This window comes from Coregonus lavaretus (assembly GCF_964263955.1).
Source record: "Coregonus lavaretus genome assembly, chromosome: 32".
NCBI classification, from domain to species: domain Eukaryota; kingdom Metazoa; phylum Chordata; class Actinopteri; order Salmoniformes; family Salmonidae; genus Coregonus; species Coregonus lavaretus.
The window spans coordinates 18,405,136-18,430,716 of NC_140019.1; the positions used below are offsets into that span (position 1 = coordinate 18,405,136).

The 25,581-nt window shown below is 44.5% G+C and overlaps 1 protein-coding gene across 1 annotated transcript in view; it reads right to left on the minus strand.

Moving 5' to 3' along the window:
- LOC311107523 (protocadherin Fat 4-like) overlaps positions 1 to 25,581 on the minus strand; it is a gene marked incomplete at its 5' end in the record, with an annotated part of 91,111 nt that overhangs the window by 14,762 nt on the left and 50,768 nt on the right. Inside the window, 7 exons of the mRNA XM_084150025.1 lie at positions 929 to 5,275; positions 5,503 to 5,753; positions 6,882 to 7,062; positions 18,932 to 19,106; positions 21,002 to 21,924; positions 23,493 to 23,843; positions 24,479 to 24,740. Coding sequence (XP_084006151.1) covers positions 929 to 5,275; positions 5,503 to 5,753; positions 6,882 to 7,062; positions 18,932 to 19,106; positions 21,002 to 21,924; positions 23,493 to 23,843; positions 24,479 to 24,740 — 6,490 coding nt within the window. The remainder of the gene's footprint in view (positions 1 to 928; positions 5,276 to 5,502; positions 5,754 to 6,881; positions 7,063 to 18,931; positions 19,107 to 21,001; positions 21,925 to 23,492; positions 23,844 to 24,478; positions 24,741 to 25,581) is intronic.

Genomic DNA, 25,581 nt, shown 5'->3' on the forward strand with positions numbered 1-25,581 from the left:
GCACTGACTCCTGCACCATGAGACAAATAGCTTAAAGGAGATACATTCTTTCACCACAACCAGGCAGGGAAAACAGGAAGTGTGGAGTTCAACGTGAGGGCATGCAAACTTCTGTAAGTCAAAAGGTGCAATTCTTCAAGAGGGCCATTCATCTTGATGAAACGACAAGGTTTGTGGTAATTTGTTATGGTCATAATAAAAAAAGACTGATGCTTAGGCAAAATGTCTGCTGTTGATCAGTGGAAGTATCTATCAGCCACTACAGCCAGCAGCTGGCCAAACAGACATGATTCAAACTACTGTTCTCATTTATGGTTCTCCATGTGCACTCCCTTCATTAAGATTAATATTATTGTATTTATCACACCATCAACATTCAAGCAGGAAGGGAGTGATTTACACAAAAAGAGAGTAGCTAGTTCTCTTTAGTTCACTTTTCAAAAATATTTGTATCTTTAAGGATCTAGAAGGAGCAATCTTTAATACATACTAAACCTCTCAATGTTTGACCAAATGAAAGATGAGCAGAGCCCTAAATATCAAAAATATGCTTAAGTACTGTAGAAAGAAAGGCATGCAGAGGAATATGAGACTATATGAGACTACTGAACTCTGTGCAGTCCACAGTAAGGCCCTTACTGGGGTCAATTTCGCATCATCCTTTTTATTAAAGTAAACATGACAAGCTGATATGCATCAAAGCTGATACCCCCCAACTTGTAATCATAAAACCAAAATGTTTTTGGGTTTTGGCAGTCAGGCCTGTATGCTAGGGTTACAACACCTCTTGCATTAGTTTGGAGGCAAATATTGTACTTGGACAAAAAAACGTGAGTCATGTGCAGTGTGTGTATACTTGAGCCTAGCTGAACATCTGTGGTTGTGTTGCTCATAAAATCTAAATGGCTCCTAAGGTGGTGTACGGTACCTGCAAAGCCGGATTTGCAGAGGCAGTTGAATCCACCAGGGTAATTCTGACAGAGTGCCCCGTTCTTGCAGGGGTTGGAGAGGCATTCGTTGATGTCCCTCTCGCAGGCCATGCCCGTGAATCCCTCTGGGCAGGTGCAGGAGAATCCCCCCACCAGGTTGTGGCAGGTCCCGCCATTGTGGCACGGAGACGGCAGGCACTCGTCTATATCCGTCTCACACAGCGCCCCTGCGTACCCTGGTCTGCAACTGCAGGCGTAGGGCTGAAGGGGGTGGTTTGAGACGAGGATCACCGGGACACTCTCCGCTGTCTTCATATCTGGCCCCACACTAAGGCGCCTCTTGCAGCTGCCCCCATTCTGGCATGGGTTACGTGTGCAGGGGTCGTGATCCACTGAGTCTATCTGCACCCCGCTCTGCCTGTGCAGAACATCTTTGATGCTCTGAAAGAAGGTGGCCACTCCACTGGGGTTGACATACTGTCCGTGGCTGCGCTTTATGGCAGCCATCAGGAAAGTTTGGTTGTTGAGTTCAAAGGCGCCATACAGCTGTACTCCAGTGCCTAGCCCCGCCAGCTGTGAGTTTGCGATGCGCACAAAGCTGAGGTAGTGATTGGTGAGGAAGGTGGTGACCCCCTGGGTACGGAGGCGAATCAGGATACTGTTGTCCACAGTGGCATTGGTGAACCCCATGAAGAAGACCCGGACGTTACTGCTGACAGAGCCGTGGACACCATCACTACTTCGGACAGCTAATTCAAGTGTTCCGTCTGTTGAGCGGGCCTTTGAGTTGAGGTCACAGGTGCCCGTTGGGATGGTGAACAGACTGGATGAAGGAGGAGTCAAGGAGCAGTGGAAGCTGTCCTGTATGTCTGGGTCTTGGGGCTTCACAACCCCGAGGGATCCTCCGGGGAACATGTTTCCGAAATAGTGGATGAAGATCTCCACGGAGCGCGGCTCTGACGGGTTATCATTCTGATCATTTACTTTTACGTGGACCGTTCCAGTGGAGGACATCTGAGGGACACCGGAGTCCTTGATAACCACAGACAGGTAAAAGTCGCTGATCTGTTCCCTGTCGATCTCTCGACTGGTGGTCAGCACTCCAGCGGGGCTGAGGCTGAAGTAGTTACTGGCCGAGCCGGCGCTGAGCAGACTATATGAGAATGGACCTTGATTGGGTGACAGGTCTGGGTCAGTTGAAGTAAGAGTTGCGACATCTGTCCCAGCTCGCTGGTTCTCCATGACTTCTGCCCTCACCGTCTTCAGAGTAGGACCGTTATCATTAATGTCCTCCAGATTCACAACCAGGGTGGCACTTCCAGTTGCGGAGGGTGAGCCAGAGTCCACAGCTAGCAGAGTCAGGCTGAACACAGGAGTGGTTTCCCTGTCCAGCTCAGCTGCTACAGATACTTGGCCAGTCTGGGGGTTGATGGTGAAGACGTTTTTCTCTAAATCTGAGGCTATGGAGTACGAGAATCTGCTCCAGCTTGGGACAGAGTCAGAGTCCTGTGCACTAACGAAGGTGACCAGACCGCCAGGGGAAAGACCCTCACTGATCTGAACATCATAGAGTTCCTGGCTGAAAACAGGAGGATCATTGGCATCCAGGATCGTGATGTTCACGAAGACCTCGTCGATATCAGCCCCACGGATGCTTCCCGCGTTTTTCGCCAGGACTTTGAGGGAGATCTTTTCCTCTTTCTCACGATCGAGGGGACCTGTGACGTAGATCTGACCTGTTTTTCTGTTGATGCTGAAGCCCTTTCTTCTGCTCTTCCCGAAAATTAGGTAGTAAACCACTCCGTCATCCCCTTGGTCACGGTCACTGGCGAACACCTCTCCCACCACTGTGCCTCTTGGAGCTGCTTCAGAGACTTCAAAGTAATACTGCTTGGAGACAAAGCGGGGAACGTATTCATTGGCTCCCTTGAGCTGAATGTTGACATTGGCAAAACTGCAGCGCTCCTCGTCTGGGACATTGAAGGCCTTCACTGTTAAGTGGTAGACCTGCTTAGCCTCATAATCCAGGAAACCCTGGGTGGTGATTACGCCTGTGTTTGGATCAATTACAAAGAGGTCGCTGTCTGACGACTGGATCACGTAAGCCATGACAGCATTGGGCCCTGAATCGCTGTCTGTGGCATTCATTTTCACCACTGTGGTGCCACTGGGAACGTTCTCCTGTACCACAGGGAAATACTCATCAGGATCAAATATAGGTGGGTTGTCGTTCACATCGGTCACATGGATTGTGACCATGACGTAGCTGGTCTTTGCGATCCATCCCCCGTCGGTGGCTGTCACTCTGAGCTCATGCTTTTGCTTTTCCTCAAAGTCCAGATGATTGGCCAGAGATAGGACTCCTGTTTTACTGTTCATGGCAAACTGGCCCTTGTCGTTGCCTGAAGTGATGTTGTATGTGATATGCCCGTTCATCTCTTTGTCCTTGTCCCTGGCAGAGAGCGTCCTGATGGCTGTCCCCACGGCAAGGCTCTCAGGTATGGTAGCTGTGACTTGGCTTTGGGAGAACTCCGGTGTGTGGTGGTTCTCCTCAGTGACTGCCACTTTTACAGTGGTTCTAGCACTCAGAGGGGGGTTCCCTTTGTCTCTGGCAGTAACATCCATGAGGAACACCTTGTTCATATCTGAGGTGAGTGAGGAGGCGACAGCGACCCATCCACTCTGTATATCCAGCTTGAACTTGCTAGTGCTGTTCCCTCCTGATATTATGTAATCCACCTCAGAGTTGAGGCCAAAATCTTTCTTGTCAAGAGCTATGACCCTGATAAGTTTGGTGCCAACTTTGACGCTTTTAGTGACAGGGGTAAAGTAGCTAGAGGATTCGAACTTGGGTGGATTGTCATTACTATCTAGTATGTTTACAATGACTGTAGTTTCACTCATCAATGGCTTGGTCGCACGGTCTGAAGCAGTAATGATGAAACTGTGCCGATTTATGTTTATGTTGCTGCCAGTTGAGTTTTGATATTTTAAATGCTGCTTGATAAAGATTTCTCCAGAGCTTGAATTGATCCTGAAATATTCTGACTGGGACCTGATGAAATAGAATATTTTGCCATTGACACCCTCGTCGGGGTCAGTTGCAGACACCTGAGTAACGAGTGACCCCACCTCTGTAAGCTCAGGGTAGTCCAGGTAGTAAGATGGCCGACTGAATCGGGGGGCATTATCATTTACATCCGTTACAAATATTGTGACATCCGTGCTAACTGTCCAGCCAGAATCATGGGCAGAGACTTTGGCAATGTAATGATCAGTGTCTTCCCTATTGAGAGGTTTACTGATAGTTATGTCTCCAGTACTTGGATTGATAGTAAACGGTAGACTTGTGTCTGTGATTGAATGCTTGCTTATGGCATTAGCACCTGCGTCCTCGTCTGTGGTTGTAACCCTGGTGACAGTGTACCCCACTGGGGCGTTTTCGGGCACTGTGGCGCTAAAGATCTTAGAGAACCTGGGAGCGTTATCATTCACATCTAATACGTTGATCAGGACTTTCACAGCTGTGCTTTTGGGAGGATTGCCACGGTCTGTGGCCTTCACTTTCAGGGCATATTGAGATAGCTTTTCCCTGTCAAGAGGCCTGGTCGTTCGGATTTCACCAGTGGCCCGATTGACGCTGAAGCTGTTCTCCTTGTTGCCGTCGATAATGGCATATTCCAGCTGGCCGTTAGGGCCGCTGTCCTGATCCATGGCAGACAACATGAGCACCCGTTGAGGGGACAGGTTCTCTAGTATCTCTGCATGGAATGGTTCCCTGTCAAATACAGGGTGGTTGTCGTTTACATCCAGCACTGTGATCTCCACTTTCTCATAGGAGGAATAGGGGGGGAATCCTTGGTCCCTGGCCTCAATCCAGAGCACATATTTCTGAATGTGTTCAAAGTCCAGTGAATGTTTGATTGACAGCTCTCCTGTCAACTGGTCGATGTGAAAGGCATTATCCAGGTTTCCACTGGCGATGTAGTATGATAGGGCCCCGCCACGTGTAGAGGACCCGGTGACTGTGGTAACTATCGTGTTTGTAGGTTGGCTCTCTGGGAATGTGAAAGTAGTATCCTTCAGCTTGATGACAGGGAAGTCTCCCCCGGTCACAAACCGGACGGTCACAGTGGTCGAGTCTGTTTTGGGATTGGTTCCTCCGTCTTTCACTCGGACAGTGAGGGTAACCTCCGAGCTGCCTGTCAACCTCTCATTGGCTGTAATGGCTCCTCTTATGGGGTCAATCTTGAACTTGTCAGAGTTGCGGCCAGTTAGAGAGTAGTGGAGCTGAGCATTGAGTCCAGCGTCGTCATCTGTCACCGTCACAGCGAATACCAAGTTGCCTGAAAAATACAAAATGAGACAAAATACTTCAGAATAACTACTATAAGTATAACTGATATTCACTTCATCATCAATATTTTTCACAAAAGTAATATTTTCATAGGAGTTCATATACTGTACACTTTAATTTTATAATCATATATTATACTGTATAAGCATGATATAATTCGATATAGAAGAACATTAATATTTGAAATTAAGATGAATGTATCAAATCTGAACCCACCTGCTGAGGTGAAGGCGGGGATGTGTGTGACGTAGGGGTGGTGGTGGAAGCGGGGAGGGTTGTCGTTGATGTCAGCCACCACCACCGACACAGTGGCGGAACTGGACATGCCCAGGGGCTGCCCTCCGTCTGTGGCCACAACTAGGAGCTGGTAGTTGGCCCTGGCCTCCCGGTCCAGTAGGGAGCTGGTGATGATCTGGCCTGTAGCTGGGTTAATGGAAAACTGACCGTTGCCTCCAGTCAAGCTGTAACTGTAGGGACACACAGAAGAGGACATGTTTTAGGGCAAGATTTATACCGTTTCAGATTAAATGCATTTCATTGTGCATTTGAGTTTGATTTATTTATGTAACATTTACAGCGGTATATTACATGTCCAGAATATCATATTTGAATACTGTTACTGGAAGGAGTAGTTTCGTACACATTATACAGACATTAATATGCTGCACATACTGTGGTACTGCAAATGCCTGGATTAAAGCTCTTGATCAGCATTGCCATAATAATCATATGGAGGGCACTGTTTCAAGCTTTAAAGAGGCAGAGAGTACATTTAATAGAAAAACACAGACGTAATATAACTTCCTTACTGTTTCTGTGGTTTGAAGAAAGCACCATCTATCGCGCAAAGCATTACCCAATTCTTAAGGTATCCATCTTAATATTCTATCCAAGTTACTCAATCTATTTTCTCCTGTATTTTTTCATTCTCACAGAGGCTTCTAATTCAAGCTTCTCTGTGCTGAAGTTCAGGGTTGGAGACACCCCAGAATTATTTATGACCAAAGAGCCATACTTTTTTGGTTTCCCAAAGAGGATAGTGTTTCACTTAACTTTTCAGAAGTTTCCAGTAAGTCGCAGACACAAACGTATACTGACATATACATGTACACAAGAGCACATATTTTGAAAAGGCTTCCTAGAAAAGCATTTCCCCTGAAACTGGTGACAAATGATGGAATAAAGTGTGAACACAGATGGAACACAGACTTATTGGGACAGCAAACAACCAAACTGTTCACAACCAGAAGTGGTTCAAACAGTCCAGAAGCAGAAGTAAAAAAAAGCCCAAGTTAATGGACTGTGAGCATGGAAACTAATAACTGATGGCAACTGGTTCTGATTTCCAGTAAGTCCTAGAACCCGTGGAACCTCTGATACTACTTCTGTCATAGCCAATTAATATCCTCATTACGATGTTTTGGGAAAGTGGGGCGAGTTGCCGTACCCCCTGCGCCTCCCCAATGGGGGTACCGGGGCGAGGGGAGGGTGAACAGGCGGGGGTCGGATCTGAGTAAAATGTCCGGCTTGGGGTACAGGAGCCCGCCTATGACCTTAGGGATGGAGTGGGGTGGGCGTCTGGCTCTGGAATGTACCTTATGATACCGTTGAGGCCCACGTCTGCGTCGGAACTGTTGACCAGGAGCACGTCGGTGCCGGTGGGGGCGTCCTCTGGGATAGTGGTGTGGAAGGTGGATGAGGTGAACACAGGGACGTTGTCGTTGACGTCATCTACCAAGACGGTGACTGTACCCGTTCCACTCAGGGGAGGAGAGCCTGGTCATAAAAGGGGAAGAACAAATAAAGGGAATGAGAGGATATCAAAGGACCAAGAGCAAACTCTTTATTTGAAATACCTAAGGCAGTTCCATATGAACGCAGTTAGAATATCATTTTGTATGAAAGATGACTTATTATGCGGGTTTATCGTTTACATGCTGAAGCAATTTATATCCTTGCAGGAACTGTACCACAAGATCCCTGCATTTAATCCAGCAAACGTCTTCGGCCACCACCAGTCCTGCTTTCTGAGCCATGCTGCCACATCAACACACAACACGTCAAAAGAGTTAAATAACTCTGAAACAGAATCTTTCGAACGTGTCCTTCCCTGGGTCTTGGATATCATAGATTTAATCTGGTTGCTGAGGTACTGGTATCTATTTTGAGGCAAGCAGCACTCAGTGAGTTACTTTGTGGAAATCGAGAGAACAGAAAATGTCTATTTTCAGCAAAAATCTAACCGTTCTTTCGCCAAGCGAGTGACGAAATAAGGCTCTCTGGGCCCTGAGGGATGGATTGAAATCAATAGCAGATGAAAACCAACTGCGATGCAGAAATACTGAGAAATTCAAACATCTGCTGGCTTGAGTTGCCCCTTCAACTTCTCTTTAGATGGCCTGTTAATGTAATGTGTTACCAATGAACTTGTGGCTAATACGCAGCTGTATATTCAGCTGTTAACATCAAATAATTTAACCTTGTGCAGAGGTACAGATTAATAATACAATAACAAATAAACGTTTGGAAAGAGACCATGAATAATCTCTCTTGATCTGGAGCCTGTGCATAACCAAAACATAAAGAAACTCCAGAATGTAATGCAGAGGGACAAGATGGAGCCTATCCCTTAGAGCCAGGAGGGCTCTCTTGATATGTAAAGATCATGTTAATTAATAACACGTGCTCATAAACTCTTTGCTGCATAACTAACGCTTATCTGCTCATTTGGATGACAAAGGGATTATGGTACGGTGAAGAGCCTTATATTTATTTAATGAGCGGTGGGGTGATGTCTGCTGTCATAGAACCAGATTAAGAAGAGAACAGGGCAAGAAATAAATCCTTCCCAAATACATATGTTAAATGAAAGAACTTTAATCTAATACCTGCAGGTTTAAATAAATCCTTCATGCATCCAGCCGCTATGATCAGCACAGCAGTTGTTAGCACAAACACACTTCAAATTGTTACAAACAGCCCAAACAAAAAATGCATTCCAGCACAAAATAAATGATAACATACACAGGGAAAAAGTCAACAGTTTTATCCCAAAATACCAGGCGCAGAAACCGCAAACTATAATCTTTATACTGGTGAGTCATTACAAGGATGAGTCATTCATTGCTTTCCCTTCAGAAAAGTTGCTAATTTTCACAATTGTATGTTTATTAGCTACTATAGGCCTTGTTAGACTTTGAAAAGAGCATATGACAAGGTCATTTACAATCATGCAGTACATCATTTCAAGCAAGGTGTTTCAAAGTAGAAAATAGGACAGCCTTTACTCACGTATTTGCTCATTCAAAGGCAATACATTTTTTAAGACCCCCCCCCAAATGAAATGCATGGAACACTGAATACCCTAAATAGCATTAAATTGGATTGTCATCATTAAATTACATAACCAGTGGCACCAGTATCAAAACATATGAGTCAGCAAACTGCTTAATAGTGGTCCGATGTGATTTACATGTCGGTCTCTATGCCTAGTGTCATCACCCATACAAGGGTGCAACGTGACGGGATTGACCAGATTGAGTCATTGTTTCACAGGTTGTTATGGAAGCAGATTAAATGGCTGCCACTCTACAACTGATCCTCTTAATCCATGTCAGGAGGTGTCTGCATCAGTTTAAGGTAGCGAATGTTGAGCTACTGTTTCCAGGCAAGCTCTGTTTGACAGACAACAACTCGTTGGATGTTCTGGTCTGCAACTCCTTGACCGATTAGCGGCTTTTAAAACCAATTGGCTTTGTCTGCGACAGTCATTAACTCAGTGGAGCGTGGATATCTGTTTAACTTATCTAAAAGTAATTCAATGAAAAACATGTTTAGTTAAAATACAGAATGTTCTCCAAAGCCAAGGTGTGTTCATGTTTTTCAGCACATAGAATTGGCTCCTGCTAGTCAGAGCATTGTTCCCTTTTGAAAAACGGAAGCCAATGGTCTTGGAGCAGTGTTTTTTTTATTTTTTAGGTGGGATACTTTTGGCCTCCGTCCAGACGTTTCCCTTTTTAGGAGGATGTGAAGTCACAACCTGTTTACCCATTCAGGAGAGGAGACGGCATCAGCACGACTGCCTGCCACCCCGCCACTGGAGAACCGAAGCAGTCGTTGCACTTGTCTGACTCCTGACCCTGTGCCAAGCACCCCACCACCAGCGCATCAGGGGCTGGGTGATAGGGACGGACTCTGTTACCCTAGCTAATCCATGGGTAAGCCTGAAGAAAGCCCACCCCCCCGGCCTTAAACCCCACTAAACACTCCTCTCTCACCCTGAACCTGCACTGAACTCACCCTTGTTGACAGCCAAGGTTCAAACAAGGTATTTTCCACATCTTTCTGTGTGGATCAGTCTCACATCATCCTGCTCTCTCCACTGTCCACCTCTTAACCTCCCGGGGATCACTGCTATCACATAACAAGTTTCTTCATTTTGACCTGCTGTGTGTACATAATGTGTACATGGTTCAGAAGATCTCTTGTTACATTCTGTGGGCTCACAAATTCAGTCATCATGGAATAAAATACTGTGTGCAAATACAAGTATGCAAAGTATGGTGATGATGCATAGTTTTGGTTAGGAGAAAACATTCCATCACTGCTTCTGTGACATTGAGTAAGGGAGGAAGAGAACAGGGCTACCACCCACACCAATCTAATGCTAAGACCCCACCCATATTGATAACAAGACAATAATTGTGACTGTGATTGGAATAAAAAAGTGAGAAGGTGACGCCATTTCAATAGGATGCTCTCTCCAGAAAAATGGCTGTTGAAAATGCCAGCATCTCAACCAAACAGTCTGCACTTGAATCTGGCAACCAGAGTATCAAGGTCAATGATTAAGCTGACTTGAATGGTGAACGTTGCCACCACTTGTGACCAATGGCTTGAGCCGGGGGAGATATGGCAGAACTAGGCATACAGTAGGTTTGGCTGCAAGCAACAATTGTCTGGCCTGCCGATATATGACAAATTACATAATTGTGCCATGGAAAGAGAGCTGGTGATGTCTGCAGCACTGGTGGTGGTGCCATTCATTGTGGTTAAAAAGTATTGTTTCCATAGGCAAAACGTGTTCCCAGAGAGCTCTTTCTTCCTGCTGCACCAGCAGTTCTGTGTATTTGACACCATTTACGAGCTAGTATGACACCGCACCATGTTTTTTCGTGCCATCTCCGGTGATACTCCAGGGTAGGGCCTAACTTCATTACATCCACTGGAAAAAGGCTTGACTATCCATCACATGAGGCACAGTTACATGATTCAAAATTTCTTAACTTAAGATTCAACTAAAAAGACTAGGGTGAAATCGACCTTCTGAACCTTGTTTACTACACTTGAGCAGCTGGAAAGGTCAGATATCACTTCTGCTCTATTGGAATTGAGTTAGGCTCATTAGCATAATCTTACACCAGGGTTAATCTTAGAAAAAAAGGTGCTATCTAGAATCTTAAAGGGTTCTTCGGCTTTCCTCATAGAAGAACCCTTTGAAGAACCCTTTTTGGTTCCAGGTTGAACCTTTTTGGTTCCAGGTAGAACCCTTTTGGGTTCCATGCAGAATCCTTTCTACAGAGGGTTCTACATGGAACCAAAAAGGGTTCTAACTGGAACCAAAAAGGGTTGTACCTGGAACCAAAAAGGGTTCTCCTATGGGGACAGCCGAAGAACCCTTTTGGAACCATTTTTTCTAAGAGTGTAGGAAAACAATCTGCTCTGACCTGACATTCCTGTCCTGATGATTACACTTTTATACATCAGTTTACCTCACACCACATATCAACAACACCGCTCACATCTTTAGGAGATAAATTGTATATATTACTTGGGGGACTTTGCTGTGATTCTAAAATGTTTTGCCAGCAAACGCCACTCATTGTTTGGCGACTGGCTCAAAGTGTATATATTTAATCAAAATATGTCTTGGAGATTACAACATGAAGAAATGGGGTTTGGGCACAAGAAATGTGCTCTTTCAATCAGCAAATATTTTACCTCATGGTACTTTGTTTCCAAGACAAGGATTGCCCCGAGACTCATAGTGGAGTCAGCAAGCTCTGCAATAGTGTTGATACATGCTAAGCCCAAGCTAAGTCCTGACCAGAGGCCTGTCTCCACAGTTAACTTTTATTTTCCAAGACTACTGGCTGATGGTATTCAGATAACCGTGTAGATTCCATCGGCAGGCATTACAGTACGGGATAAATAAGTCAATGATAGAGACATTGAGTCATCATAGCCCATTTCACACGCAGAAACACAACACCTCAGATAAATACTTTAAGCACTAATGCAGTATGAGGATTCCTCACCACTTTAATTCAATCACAAAAGCAATACCATTTTATGTGTAATGCATTCCCCCTAGGCTCGCTCCATGACAATTTGGCCAGCTGAGACCAAAACATAACTGTCTATTTGATATTTCTAAATTATACCTAAGAGACTGGAGTGGTCGTGAGAAGAACAATGTTCAGTTCCTCCCTAATATGCAATTATTGCATTTAAGCCTGTGCGCCTAAAAGGTTTGTTATTGGTGGGATCAAATGAGTGAATGAGAGAACCCTAAATAACCCTTAAGTGTCCAAAATAACAAGCCCCGAAGACTCACTGGGAGTGCTGTGTTCCATCTGCTCAGCCTGTTCGGTCTTAAACACACACTGACAGCTTTCCCTGTAAGCCGGCCATAAGCCCTCCCCAGTAAGCATTGTCTAGCATAAACATATGGCCGAGTCTAAGAACCTTATTAGTGTACATTACCAGAGGACAAATCACATTAGCCCTGGAAAAGGTGGCATGGGCCATACTTTCAGAGCTGGAGGGGGTACAAAAGACATATAATTACAATTAAACTATCTGAAGCTGGTTGGTGAGCATATGCCACACATGGAGATCTGTGCAGGGGGTTGATTTGGAGGAAATGGCTGCATCCCCCTGAGAAAGGTTGTTGTGTCCTCCAGGGATTGGCCAATCTGAGCCGTGGTAAGAGCTAGGTTTGGGTGTTTTACTGACACTGGGGATAATCTCTGCCTTCAAAATCATTGAGTGATCTCTTGTTGAACACCCTGGTTCATCAGAACAATAGCATCGTTGTCCAAACTCTGGGGTTCATTAAAGTTGGAAGCTCCGGACAGGTTGACTTAGGAAGATGGATGAATGTGTACATTTATCTGACAGTCATCTGTGGCTGAGAGTTTAAGGCTAAACGGTTAATTACGCTTTATGGACAGCGGCTAGATTGTGTTCTTTTGGGACAGCGTAAATAAAACACATCATTACTCACAGTGAATTGGCCACCATCTCGCCAGACATTGACATTTTTCTCCTCCTGAGAACCTGTTGCTTTGCGACCAAAGCTCATTTTAATGTGCCCACTCCAACACGCCTGAATGCGGATGGTGAAGCTGTGTGTGTAGGGTGCGAGCTATCCCACTGCTGCGTTTGCCAAACGTAACAAAGTAAACAGGGCTTTTTCTCACAGTTAATGAGTGAGAGAATATAAGAGGATATTCCCAGCTATACACAACAGACCACTCCCCGTTTAAAAAACATATTTCTAATAATACAGCAATCTCAGAAGTATTCATCAAATTATACCTAAAATGTTATAGAGCTTCCAGTTATTTATGGAGTGCCATGTCTGAATGGTTAGACATATTTTTCCCCCATTATGTTATGAATAGGGGTTGGCGGTTTGCAGACAGACAGGAAAAGTCCATTCATAGACAAACTGCCATTTTCTCCTACTGCAGGGCATGTACTGGGAGTTTATGAAGTGATTTGCCTTTTGTGCTTTTATTACCATGGCGCTTTTTATTTGCTGAACTGTTCAATGGTTTTGACATTGTTGTCAACCAGTAGGCCCACAGGTCTTTTAAATGACATGTTTTTTCATTGTATCGTCACATAGCCATATGAATAGATCTAAGTGCAAACGACAATATGACTGCTGTTTCCAAAAGTGAAAAAGAGTAACAACAACTGAAGAAGAGCCATCTATGCAACTAGTTTTCAATGCCTATGGCGTACAGCTTAGAAGACAGTATTGGCATTATTGTGGCAGCAAATCGCTAATTTGATATTAACTGTGTTGTGTGTTAGTGATGTGATCATGGTTGAGAAGACCGGATCAGGGTCACAGAGAGCCACGGTTTTTAAAACGTGGATCTCCTGGCTGCCGCAAAGCACTAATAATTCAACCCACACCACCTCTTCTTATTAGACACTAAAGCTATTTACACAAACATTAAGTTCCCGCAATTGTTAAGCAGACTAGAAACCAGGAGTGGAAAAAGAGTCATAGGAAAAAAAGCTCCTGCAAGACCACATTGTTACTGAGACGGTTTTTAAGAGTTGATCTAGAATGTTACAGGTCTGTTAAAGTTCATTTGAGGAACCTTATATTTTATTTGGCCTCGTCTTGTGTTGCCACTAGTCTGCCTTGGAGAGGACTTCAGAAATGGACCCCATTAAATATTTATTGTGGCCAGCTTTGGACAATGATTTGGCAAGGTCCCTGCTATGCTTTTACAACACATATCAGTAATTCTCCAAACTTTGTTAGCTTCACTTTCCATTGAAATCCTTCTACTGAGCTAAGTCCTAATGTGGTCAAGCACGGAAGTAATGTGGTCAAGCACAGAAGGGGCATGATGAGACATCTCTCCAAAACCTCTTTAAAAAGCAATATTTAGAATCCAAGACAAATTTGTTGCTAACAGGGATGAATCCTATGCTGGAAATACTTAAGAAACCTAGGAGGTTTACAGACCAGATTCACGAGAAGCCATTCAACAACATAAAAGATCCTGCCTTCAAATGGGACGTTCATTACAATCCTTTATCTGCTAAGCGGTCATTTAGGCCTGAAAAGGAGAAAGTACACACACTTTGGCCTTATGGTGAGATGTGAAAGAGAGGATTTCTATGCGACGGTAACCACCGCCATAGGCATGGGCCGGGGGATTTACTGTGCCCTCCTCTTTAATAAATGGGACCAAACGTGGTGCATGTCAATGTTCCTCTGGGGACGTTCTCACCACATGCACGTGCACTAGACAATGGAGAAATTCTACAGTATGAGGGTGAGCACAACTTGTTAACTTTCAGTGTCATCTAGCATTACACAAAGGCAGTAGTCTATCGTGCATTATAATTGTGCTATAAGCATTCACAACAGAGCATGGCTCCCTAGACAGCCTAAATGAATGCATGTATAATGCATTCAGGTTGCATCAATGGTTAGAAACTGCTGAGTTAATACATGAACTGCACTGTAAACATATGGCCTTCTAAAATCCCTGTTTTGTGAGAAGCAACACTATGAAAGTTAATGATGCATACTCAAGGCTTGCTGCTACTATAACTTACCAACATATCATACAGAAAATGTGTTTTTTGAAACTGTGGTGGCCGAGTAAAACAGTTCCAGTATCACTCATTGCCAACATATTGTAACGTGTGTCAGTGTCCAATGTCTATGTGTGTGTGTGTGTGTGTGTGTTCAGATTTTTTTATGTCCTACATTTTTCTATGGGGGGGATAACTTGTGCTGGTATGTGGCTATGTGGCAGTGGGTTACAAATCTGATTTACCTTCAGTTGATCCCAGATGTTTGATGTTGAACCCATATAGCTATTACAGTTGCCTGGGACTCCACAGTCCTGTTATCTTTCTCTTTTGGTCACACTTTTCCCTCAGAAATTATGCCAACAACTTTCCACTGCAAGCGGATCTGATCTTCTAGTTTCCCTTCAACAAGCCTCCTTGTAAAACACCTTTATGCAGCTTGTATTTGTGCCACATTTCAGGCCGGAGTCCAGATTTCCAAACATTGACAGGAGCGTGCCAAACTCCCTGCTCCCCAGCCAGGAAGCATTATGAGAATCAGGACCAGAGAGCTCTTTTGTTTCCATACAATTCATGACAGATTTCACTCAACAGAGTTGGCCTTAAAATTCCACTCAGCCTCCGGTTAATGAGTTTACCTTCGTTGAAACCATCAGACAGGCCCTGAAAGAGTGGCAGTCACAAGACAGAGGAGCAAAACAAGCCCTTAAGTGGAATTCATTCCATGATCCACACATCGACTATATTTTAACTAAGCATAACTAATCATAGGCCTACTTTATGTCACCCAAAGGCATCATCAATTTGGCAAGACAGCTAGTTCTGAATTGTGAAATTAAAACACTTTCCAAAACTATTGTAACTTACTTCTTAAGAAGTGGTCTTGCATTAAACAAAGAGTTAAATTAAAGTGTTCAAATGATTTGTACTTGACAGTGGTAAAGTGGGATCCAGTCTTCAACATCTACCTTAAAGACGTCCTGCCAGATAGTAAATGGGATAACGATTTCCTTCCCTGTCTTAGCCTCAGCCTAAACATTTTTAGATAACGCTGGAGGGTAATTTCAACTGTACTATGATTCTGTTTTTTTTATATTCTACTCAAATCCCTCTTTCTGCACTTTCATTGGTAAAACTTCCAAAATGTTCTATCAAAATATTTTGGATTTGTTGACAGGGCTTTAATTAATGGCATACTTGTGGAGAAGTTATAAAAAGGAACACAATAATTATCATAATTGGTTTAGAATTGTCTAGTTAAGCATTATAATCAAAATCTCTGAATTTGAGGCTATTGTAAGTAACAAATCAAACAAAATCAGTATAGTTACAGTGAGGGAAAAAAGTATTTGTTCCCCTGCTGATTTTGTACCTTTGCCCACTGACAAATAAATGATCAGTCTATAATTTTAATGGTAGGTTTATTTGAACAGTGAGAGACAGAATAACAACAAAAAAATCCAGAAAAACGTGTGTCAAAAATGTTATAAATTGATTTGCATTTGAATGAGGGCAATAAGTATTTGACTCCCTCTCAATCAGAAAGATTTCTGGCTCCCAGGTGTCTTTTATACAGGTAACGAGCTGAGATTAGGAGCACACTCTTAAAGGGAGTGCTCATAATCTCAGCTTGTTACCTGTATAAAAGACACCTGTCCACAGAAGCAATCAATCAATCAGATTCCAAACTCTCCACCATGGCCAAGACCAAAGAGCTCTCCAAGGATGTCAGGGACAAGATTGTAGACCTACACAAGGCTGGAATGGGCTACAAGACCATCGCCAAGCAGCTTGGTGAGAAGGTGACAACAGTTGGTGCGATTATTCGCAAATGAAAGAAACAGAAAATAACTGTCAATCTCCCTCGGCCTGGGGCTCCATGCAAGATCTCATCTCGTGGAGTTGCAATGATCATGAGAGGAATCAGCCCAGAACTACACGGGAGGATCTTGTCAATGATCTCAAGGCAGCTGGGACCATAGTCACCAAGAAAACAATTGGTAACACACTACGCCGTGAAGGACTGAAATCCTGCAGCGCCCGCAAGGTCCCCCTGCTCAAGAAAGCACATATACAGGCCCGTCTGAAGTTTGCCAATGAACATCTGAATGATTCAGAGGAGAACTGGGTGAAAGTGTTGTGGTCAGATGAGACCAAAATCGAGCTCTTTGGCATCAACTCAACTCGCCGTGTTTGGAGGAGGAGGAATGCTGCCTTTGACCCCAAAAACACCATCCCCACCGTCAAACATGGAGGTGTAAACATTATGCTTTGGGGGTGTTTTTCTGCTAAGGGGACAGGACAACTTCACCGCATCAAAGGGACGATGGACGGGGCCATGTACCGTCAAATCTTGGGTGAGAACCTCCTTCCCTCAGCCAGGGCATTGAACATTGGTTGTGGATGGGTATTCCAGCATGACAATGACACAAAACACACGGCCAAGGCAACAAAGGAGTGGCTCAAGAAGAAGCACATTAAGGTCCTGGAGTGGCCTAGCCAGTCTCCAGACCTTAATCCCATAGAATATCTGTGGAGGGAGCTGAAGGTTCGAGTTGCCAAACGTCAGCCTCAAAACCTTAATGACTTGGAGAAGATCTGCAAAGAGGAGTGGGACAAAATCCCTCCTGAGATGTGTGCAAACCTGGTGGCCAACTACAAGAAACGTCTGACCTCTGTGATTGCCAACAAGGGTTTTGCCACCAAGAATTAAGTCATGTTTTGCAGAGGGGTCAAATACTTATTTCCCTCATTAAAATGCAAATCAATTCATAACATTTTTGACATGCGTTTTTCTGGATGTTTTTGTTGTTATTCTGTCTCTCACTGTTCAAATAAACCTACCATTAAAATGATAGACTGATCATGTCTTTGTCAGTGGGCAAACGTACAAAATCAGCAGGGGATCAAATACTTTTTTCCCTGACTGTATGTCACACTTCATGGCTTTGTCACTGCCACAGTTTTAAAAGACAAGTGCAAAGGCAGTACTTTTGACTGGATATTAACGTTACAGATTGTGCCTTTAAGCCCTTTGCACTTGTCCAAAACAACCACTGGGGCAAGATGCCACCCAGGGTCTGACACAATACACCATTGAGACCTTGCAAAGAGGTAAGCGCGTATTATAATCCAATATCCTAATGCACACTAGCCAACATTATCGCACACTATAAAGAGTGGATCTCTTTACTGTAACATTTCTCACCAAAGTCAATACCAAGTCAAAAATACCCATCATTACTGCTGGTCACATGGTCAGTCCAGGAATTAAACAGAACCACCCTTTGACCATGACGGCCATGCCAGAGTAGCCCAAAGAAACATATACTTAACTTACATACCATGTGATTTGGCTCGGACGAGGATATGCATGTACTCGCTTAACTGCACATTTACTGACCTCTATGGAATAACAACCTAACCTTTTATCTGGATAAAACAAGCTCCACCACAGTCTCCAAACAAACAGAGAAGGGCCCTATTCTATCAAATGCTGCAACAAGGTTTCTGGGATATTCTTAAAAAGCCTTGTGTGGAAATAATTAGGGCTGGGAATTACCCGGGACCTCACAATATGATATTATCACGGTACGATATGTTTTGTCATTCTGGCGATTCTATATGTATTGCGATTCGATACTGTCATTTTATTGCGATTCGATGTTCCAATTTATTGCGAATCGATGTATTGCTCACCATATGTCTGCTGCTGAGGGACAAGAGAGAGCCATGAGAAAACTAGTTTTGTTCAGTCATGGAAATAAAAGTGCTGAAAACAAATTGGCTCACTATTTAAAAAGAAGATGGAGAACAAGCTATGAAAGAAAAATACTGGAGTTTTTGTGCTGGTACAGCCAACTAGAGCAAAAGTAATATTGCAATTGTTGTCAAAACGATACGATATATATCGTCAAACATAATATCCCTATATATACATTTGCATGACAAAACAATGTGTAGCTTACAGTGAATGAACTCCATGATCTGTTGAGATATTTGCTTTATGTCAAGATACTTCGGTCTATGTCCATGTGATGCAACACAGATGCATCTTATGGAGCATCGCTCTTCCTTCGCCAGATATAGGCTCTCTTTTCTTTTCAAGGAGATGATTGACACTTAGTCGAACTTGTTGAATATGGTATACATTTTGCACAGGAGCGCCACTTCGAACACCAATGGATGAAGAGACTTAATAAAACAGTCGCTATCCATCTTCATGCTGTTGTGTTGAAATGCTAGAAACATTTCAAGATGATATGTTGACCGCCCACTCAGCTGTTCTTACCGGAGTCGGTTGCCGTGATGACGAGGGTGTAGTTCCCCTTAGCCTCGCGGTCCATGGTCTGGGTGAGGATCAGCTGACCATTGGATGACAGACTGAAGGCTCCTTCCTCGTTCCCACCGCTCAGCATGTAACTCAGCTGGCCATTGGAACCCAGGTCATCATCCCTGGCCATAACCTAAAGAGCAAAGATGAGACGGATGAGTCAGTGACACACTCCTTATGACTCTGAGGCTATCCTAATACGGACACCGTAAAAATAGATTTTCTCAGAGATCAGAAAAATATAAGACTGTAACATCTGTCTGGGAGGACAGTCATTACCGAAAATGTGCAAAAAAAATGTCAGATCTGATATTGGTCTTTTCCAACCCCCACTCATTATGCTGTAAGGTTGGGCATAAATCTTGAGACCAAAATAACTCATTAGTGAGTGCCAGTGCATTATGGGTGCTGTCAGGTTGGCACAGGGACATATTATTGTGTGGCAACCCACCGCTGCTTGAGCCGTTTCCACACAGCTGCAGAATAATTTCCTTGTAGGAACAGTATACAGACAAACTACACTGTGTGTGTCTGCTCACTGCAGTGGAGACAGGCCCTTTGTGTCTGCTCGCTGCAGTGGAGACATGTCTTTTGTGTGTCTACTCGCTGCAGGGGAGACAGGTCCTTTGTGCGTCTGCTCACTGCAGTGGAGACAGGTCCTTTGTGCGTCTGCTCGCTGCAGTGGAGACAGGTCCTTTGTGTGTCTGCTAGCTGCAGTGGAGACAGGTCCTTTGTGTGTATGCTCTGCAGTGGAGACAGGTATTTTGTGTGTCTGCTCGCTGCAGGGGAGACAGGTCCTTTGTGCGTCTGCTCACTGCAGTGGAGACAGGTCCTTTGTGCGTCTGCTCGCTGCAGTGGAGACAGGTCCTTTGTGTGTCTGCTAGCTGCAGTGGAGACAGGTCCTTTGTGTGTCTGCTCTGCAGTGGAGACCGGTCCTTTGTGTGACTGCTCACTGCAGTGGAGACAGGTCCTTTGTGTGTCTGCTCACTGCAGTGGAGACAGTTCCTTTGTGCGTCTGCTCACTGCAGTGGAGACAGGTCCTTTGTGTGTCTGCTCTGCAGTGCAGACAGGTCCTTTGTGTGTCTGCTCACTGCAGTGGAGACAGGTCCTTTGTGTGTATGCTCTGCAGTGGAGACAGGTCCTTTGTGTGTCTGCTCACTGCAGTGGAGACAGGTCCTTTGCGTGTCTTCTCACTACAGTGGAGACAGGTCCTTTGTGTGTCTGCTCACTGCAGTGGAGACAGGTCTTTGTGTGTCTGCTCTCAGCAGTGGAGACAGGTCCTTTGTGTGTCTGCTCACTGCAGTGGAGACAGGTCCTTTGTGTGTATGCTCTGCAGTGGAGACAGGTCCTTTGTGTGTCTGCTCACTGCAGTGGAGACATGTCCTTTGTGTGTATGCTCTGCAGTGGAGACAGGTCCTTTGTGTGTCTGCTCACTGCAGTGGAGACAGGTCCTTTGTGTGTCTGCTCACTGCAGTGGAGACAGGTCCTTTGTGTGTCTGCTCACTGCAGTGGAGACAGGTCCTTTGTGTGTATGCTCTGCAGTGGAGACAGGTCCTTTGTGTGTATGCTCACTGCAGTGGAGACAGGTCCTTTGTGTGTCTTCTCACTGCAGTGGAGACAGGTCCTTTGTGTTTCTGCTCACTGCAGTGGAGACAGGTCCTTTCTCATTTACTTCAATTTGGTACTTTGGATTGTAATAACCCAATTATATTTTCTAAAGCAATCAAAAAAATAGTGAAACAAGCAGCACCCATTGCTATCATTCTTTATTGTTTTAATCGCCTATTTTCCATGCCAATTCACAAAAACATGACCACCATGCTTTATGTTTTTGTAAACTGATACCATACATACTTATTGGGTTAATATTCCTACAAATGTAGTTAAGCCATTAGCTCGTTGAAGGTCTTAGGCCTGGCATATGAATTAGTGCTTTGTTTATGAGACTTAAAATCCCAGTCCAGAAATGTCAATAATGTTTGACCATGATCGTCTAGAATGATTGACAAAGTGAAAGACCACACTGACCTGTAGTATGTTCCTTGGGAGACTCCCCACGTTCTCCTCAACGTTCACAGAGTAAGGAGAGAGCTCGAACACCGGCGGGCAATCGTTCACATCCAACAGCACGATGTTGACCATGGCGCGGTCCACCCTCGGACTGCTTCCGCGGTCGGCTGCCTGGACCAACAACGAATAAGACGGCCGCATCTCTCTGTCCAGCTGCTTGGCCACCGAGATCACTCCGGTGACCGAGTCAATCCTGAAATCTGAGTTGATGTTGCCCCCAGCGATGGAGAAGCGGATCTGCCCATTGGTTCCCTCATCAGCGTCGCTGGCAAACACCTGGATAACGTCGGTGCCCGTCAGCGTGTCCTCCTCGATCTCGACGTCGTAGATGTTCTGCGAGAAACTGGGCGTATTATCGTTGACGTCCAGCACCAGCATCGTCACATCCATGGCTGAAGACAGCGGCGGCTCGCCCTTATCCGTGGCCACCACCGTCAGTGTATAATTGGACATCTCCTCCCGGTCCAGTTCGCCCACCAGCCTTACGTCTCCATCGATAGTTCCTATGCTGAACTTGTTCCCAAAGGGGCCTTTCAGGGAGTACTCCACGTAGCTGTTGGGCCCGCTGTCTGCATCAATGGCCTGGGCCGTGAAGACCACCGTGTCCACTGGAGTATTCTCCTGGATATAGGTCCTCTTCTGGGAGGTGAAGGTTGGCGGGCAGTCGTTGACGTCCAGCAGGATGATGGACACCTGGGCCGTGCTGGTGTAGCGGGTCATGGGGGCGAGGGCCAGGTCGTGGACAATGACCACCAGGTTGTAGAAGGACTGGGCCTCCCGATCCAAGGCCTTTCTGGTCTGGAGTACCCCAGCTTTGGTGATGTCAAACTGGCTCTGAGGATCTCCCGATATGATGGTGTAGAGTAGCTGGGCATTCAGACCTGGAAGACAAGCCATAGCAATAGATTTGGAGTTGGTTACCTTGTGTTAGTTACTTGTACTAGAAAATGTGAAGTTCTGAAGAAGCTTTGTGTGCTTGCTTCAGCTGTTTGTTATGGTAGGGGGTAGTTACAGTGTAATGGACCCTTCTGTTTCAAGACGAGAAGTATTCATCTGGAAGGGGTAGGATTAGATTACCTTAAAATAGCCCAGAGAACATGTAATGTAATATACTGCACTGTACCTAAAACAAATAAAGTGTAGATCATTTGGACTGACATCTGTTCATGCCAGGTTGTTTAGATATGACTGTTCTGCATGTCTGAATTAGAATGTTATATTCGCTATCAACATGCATTTCCACATATTGTCTTAATGTCTTCACAATAACTACTGTCTCAGCCGCCTTCCAATTTCTTCCTCCAAACGGAGGATGCCTTTATGCAGTGTAATCTATCCTTTTCAAGAGAGAAACAGCACAGCAACTTAAAATCACCTCCTTTACTGATAGGCCACGTTCTACAATTTAGGAATTTCCCTCACAATCGAAACATTCATTTCAATTAAATAACTAACTACAGAAACCGCACAAATGAAAACTATTAGACCTTGAAATCCAGCTTAACCCTCGTTCCTGCCCTGGAGCCGGGGGAAAACGAGCTTAAATTGAGCGTCTGTAATTCAAGTCATTGGGGTATTCATGTGGAAAGCGGCCCGGCACCTTCCAACACTCCAGACGTGTGTACTGAACACAGGTAATCCCTTATCAAAAGGCCAAGTCTACTTCTATCCCTAGTTTACAGCCATGTCTACAGGGGTCAAGGGTTGAGGAACTTCTGGAAGTGCTAACAATTATGTTTAGTGGGGGGCGATAACACAGAGAGAACGCTGAGAGAACATTGGGATAACACAGAGAAAACGTTGAGAGAACGCTGAGATAACAGAGCGAGAACGCTGAGAGAACGTTGAGATAACTCAGAGAGAACGTTGAGAGAATGTTGAAGTAACACAGAGAGAATGCTGAGAGAACGTTGAGATAACAGAGAGAGAACGTTGAGAGAACGCTGACTGACTATCGACAACGAGGGTCAATGAGAGCAAGTGGACAGTGGAGGAGAGGAAGCCTGCCGTTGGGAGACACAAAACAGGCTTCTGCCTCAGGAATGTGGGTCACAGTAACCGCATCAGGCCTGGTATGGTCGGAGTGGTAATTGCAGTCAGAGGGACGGCAGGGCTGTTATAATAGCATGAAGACAGTCTAACCGTAACCACCTGAAATGGACGAATACCTCAAGCCACTTGATTATAGGCTTAGTGGACCGTATTTCACAAGATGATTCTAATGTGACAGGAATGAAAAATTGAAAATAAATGTATGGTTTAATATTATGTTTAGCTAACTCCCTTCACTGCATGATCATTACAGGTGTTGTGTCATAGAAAAATAGTTATGGGCCATGCTATATTAACCATGTTCACCTGCATTTTTCGTAAACCATCCATTTCCGTCATTGCTGTGGCAGAATATCCTATTATGGAAATCAGCAACTGACAGAAGGGACATACATACCGTCATCTGCATCACTGGCCCCTACGGTGATGATACTGGAGCCAGGGGGGAGGCTCTCGGTGACCGAAGTGCTGTAGGAGGTGGTGTTGAAGACGGGCGGGTTGTCATTGACGTCCAGGACGTTGAAGTAGACCCTGACCGCACTGGCCTGACCACCGCCGTCCTGGGCCCTCCCGGTCAGGATGTAGTACCGCTGGGATTCATAGTCCAGGGGCCGCGTGACGTTGAAGACCCCCGTGACGGGGTTGAGCAGGAAGGTCTCGTCCTCGTCATCCTCCTCCAGGGAGTACGTGATCTCGCCGTTCACCCCCGAGTCTAAGTCACTTGCCAGGATCGCCGCCACGATGGAGCCTGACAAGTCAAGAAGCAGACAGTCAGACAGTGAGGATTTGAGAGGGTTTTTGGATTGGGATTCCCTCACGTTTGCATACCAACTCCTTCAACTGCCATATTGAACAAAAATAACATATTTCATATTTCCAAGTGCCACAGTTTGATGAACAGATTCAATGTCCCGGTAACACTTTATTTTAATGGTTCGGAAAAAACAATTTAAAAGGAATATATATATTGTGTGTTCACCATTTATTAATATTTACTCCCACATTAATAAACCATTTACTAATCATAATTAAAGTATTTTTGCAGTCCCTAATCTAAAGTGATTGCCATTTATACGTTATAAATACTTTATAAATGTTTTGAGTGACTAGTGTAATTTTCTTACCTGGAAATAGAATAAGCACACAACACAGGATGTTTAACTAACTTAATATACAGGTATGAATAATAACATACATACAGTCTCTGTTGACCTAGCTAACTAGAGAAACGTCCTGCATTAAAAGCATTTTAAATACAGATAGACCACATTCAAGTGGAATGGCATAAAACTTAGCAGAAATTAATTTGGGACCTGTCACACTGAGTAAGCATGAAAGAACCTAGCAGTTACAAGCAACGCCATGTCACAGTAAGCCTTTTACCTGGTGTCATATCCTCGGGAATGTCGAAGGAGTACGTTCCACGGGAGAATTTCGGCGTGTGATCGTTGACGTCACTGACAGTGATGTTCAGCCTCATATCTGAAGATTGCTTTCCATCGTCGGCTCGAACCAGCAGGGAATACTTGGAGCGACGTTCCCGGTCTAGTCTCTTGGTGGCGATCAGGTCCCCCGATTCCGGGTCGATCCGGAAACTGTCATCGGCACCGCTGATAATGGTGTAGGTCACCAGAGCATTAGGACCCTGAAGAAATACAAACGGTTATAATTGGTTATTTCTAATGGCAGAAAGATTCAGTGTAGACTTTTTATTATGATGCTTGAACATGAGAATGTGATGATTAACATAGGGTTAAGGGTTATGGTTAGTCAATGTCCTGAAGGGAGAGAGAGGGACGTCATACTACTTTCTTTGTAAGAGTGAAATTAATGTTCACAACCACCCACTGCGTGCTTTCACACTTTAATCAAATACTTTATTCTAGGGCTAATATATTAGACATGATTATATTATAAATCTCAATGAGTGAAATATATTGCAAACGCATCACTTAGCAAGCTCCCCTCAAAATAGAATGGTCATACGGGAGAATAAGAGAAAAACTCACAGGAGCTGAATGGCAATATTCTCTTGGGCCGTACTCTTGGTGTTTGAACTCTGGGGCTATAGAGTTCCTCTATAAACGCAACTAATAGATCCCTTGATACCTTGGACAAGTACAACCCAGTACACATGTGAAAGCCATAGTGGTCCTTTGCAATTGGAGTAGAGGACTGAGTGTGGTATGACAACTGAATAACAGTGGCGACAGAGCTTGACATTGATGTTTGTGCTGAGGACAATACCAGAGCAGAAGACTCTCTCCTGATGTCTGATGCTAAGTGAAGGAAGAAAGTCCACTTCAAAAGCTACTACTTTTCAACAGACTGGTCAAAAGCTAAACGCATCTTTCATTTCAGGGTGATTTCAAGGGTACTTTTGATCTTGCCAATATACAATAAAATGGAGTTGATGCAATAAAATAAAGTTGATGTATCTCCCATTTAGTAAGTAGTAATAGTTTATTACTAGTTTCCCAAGGACA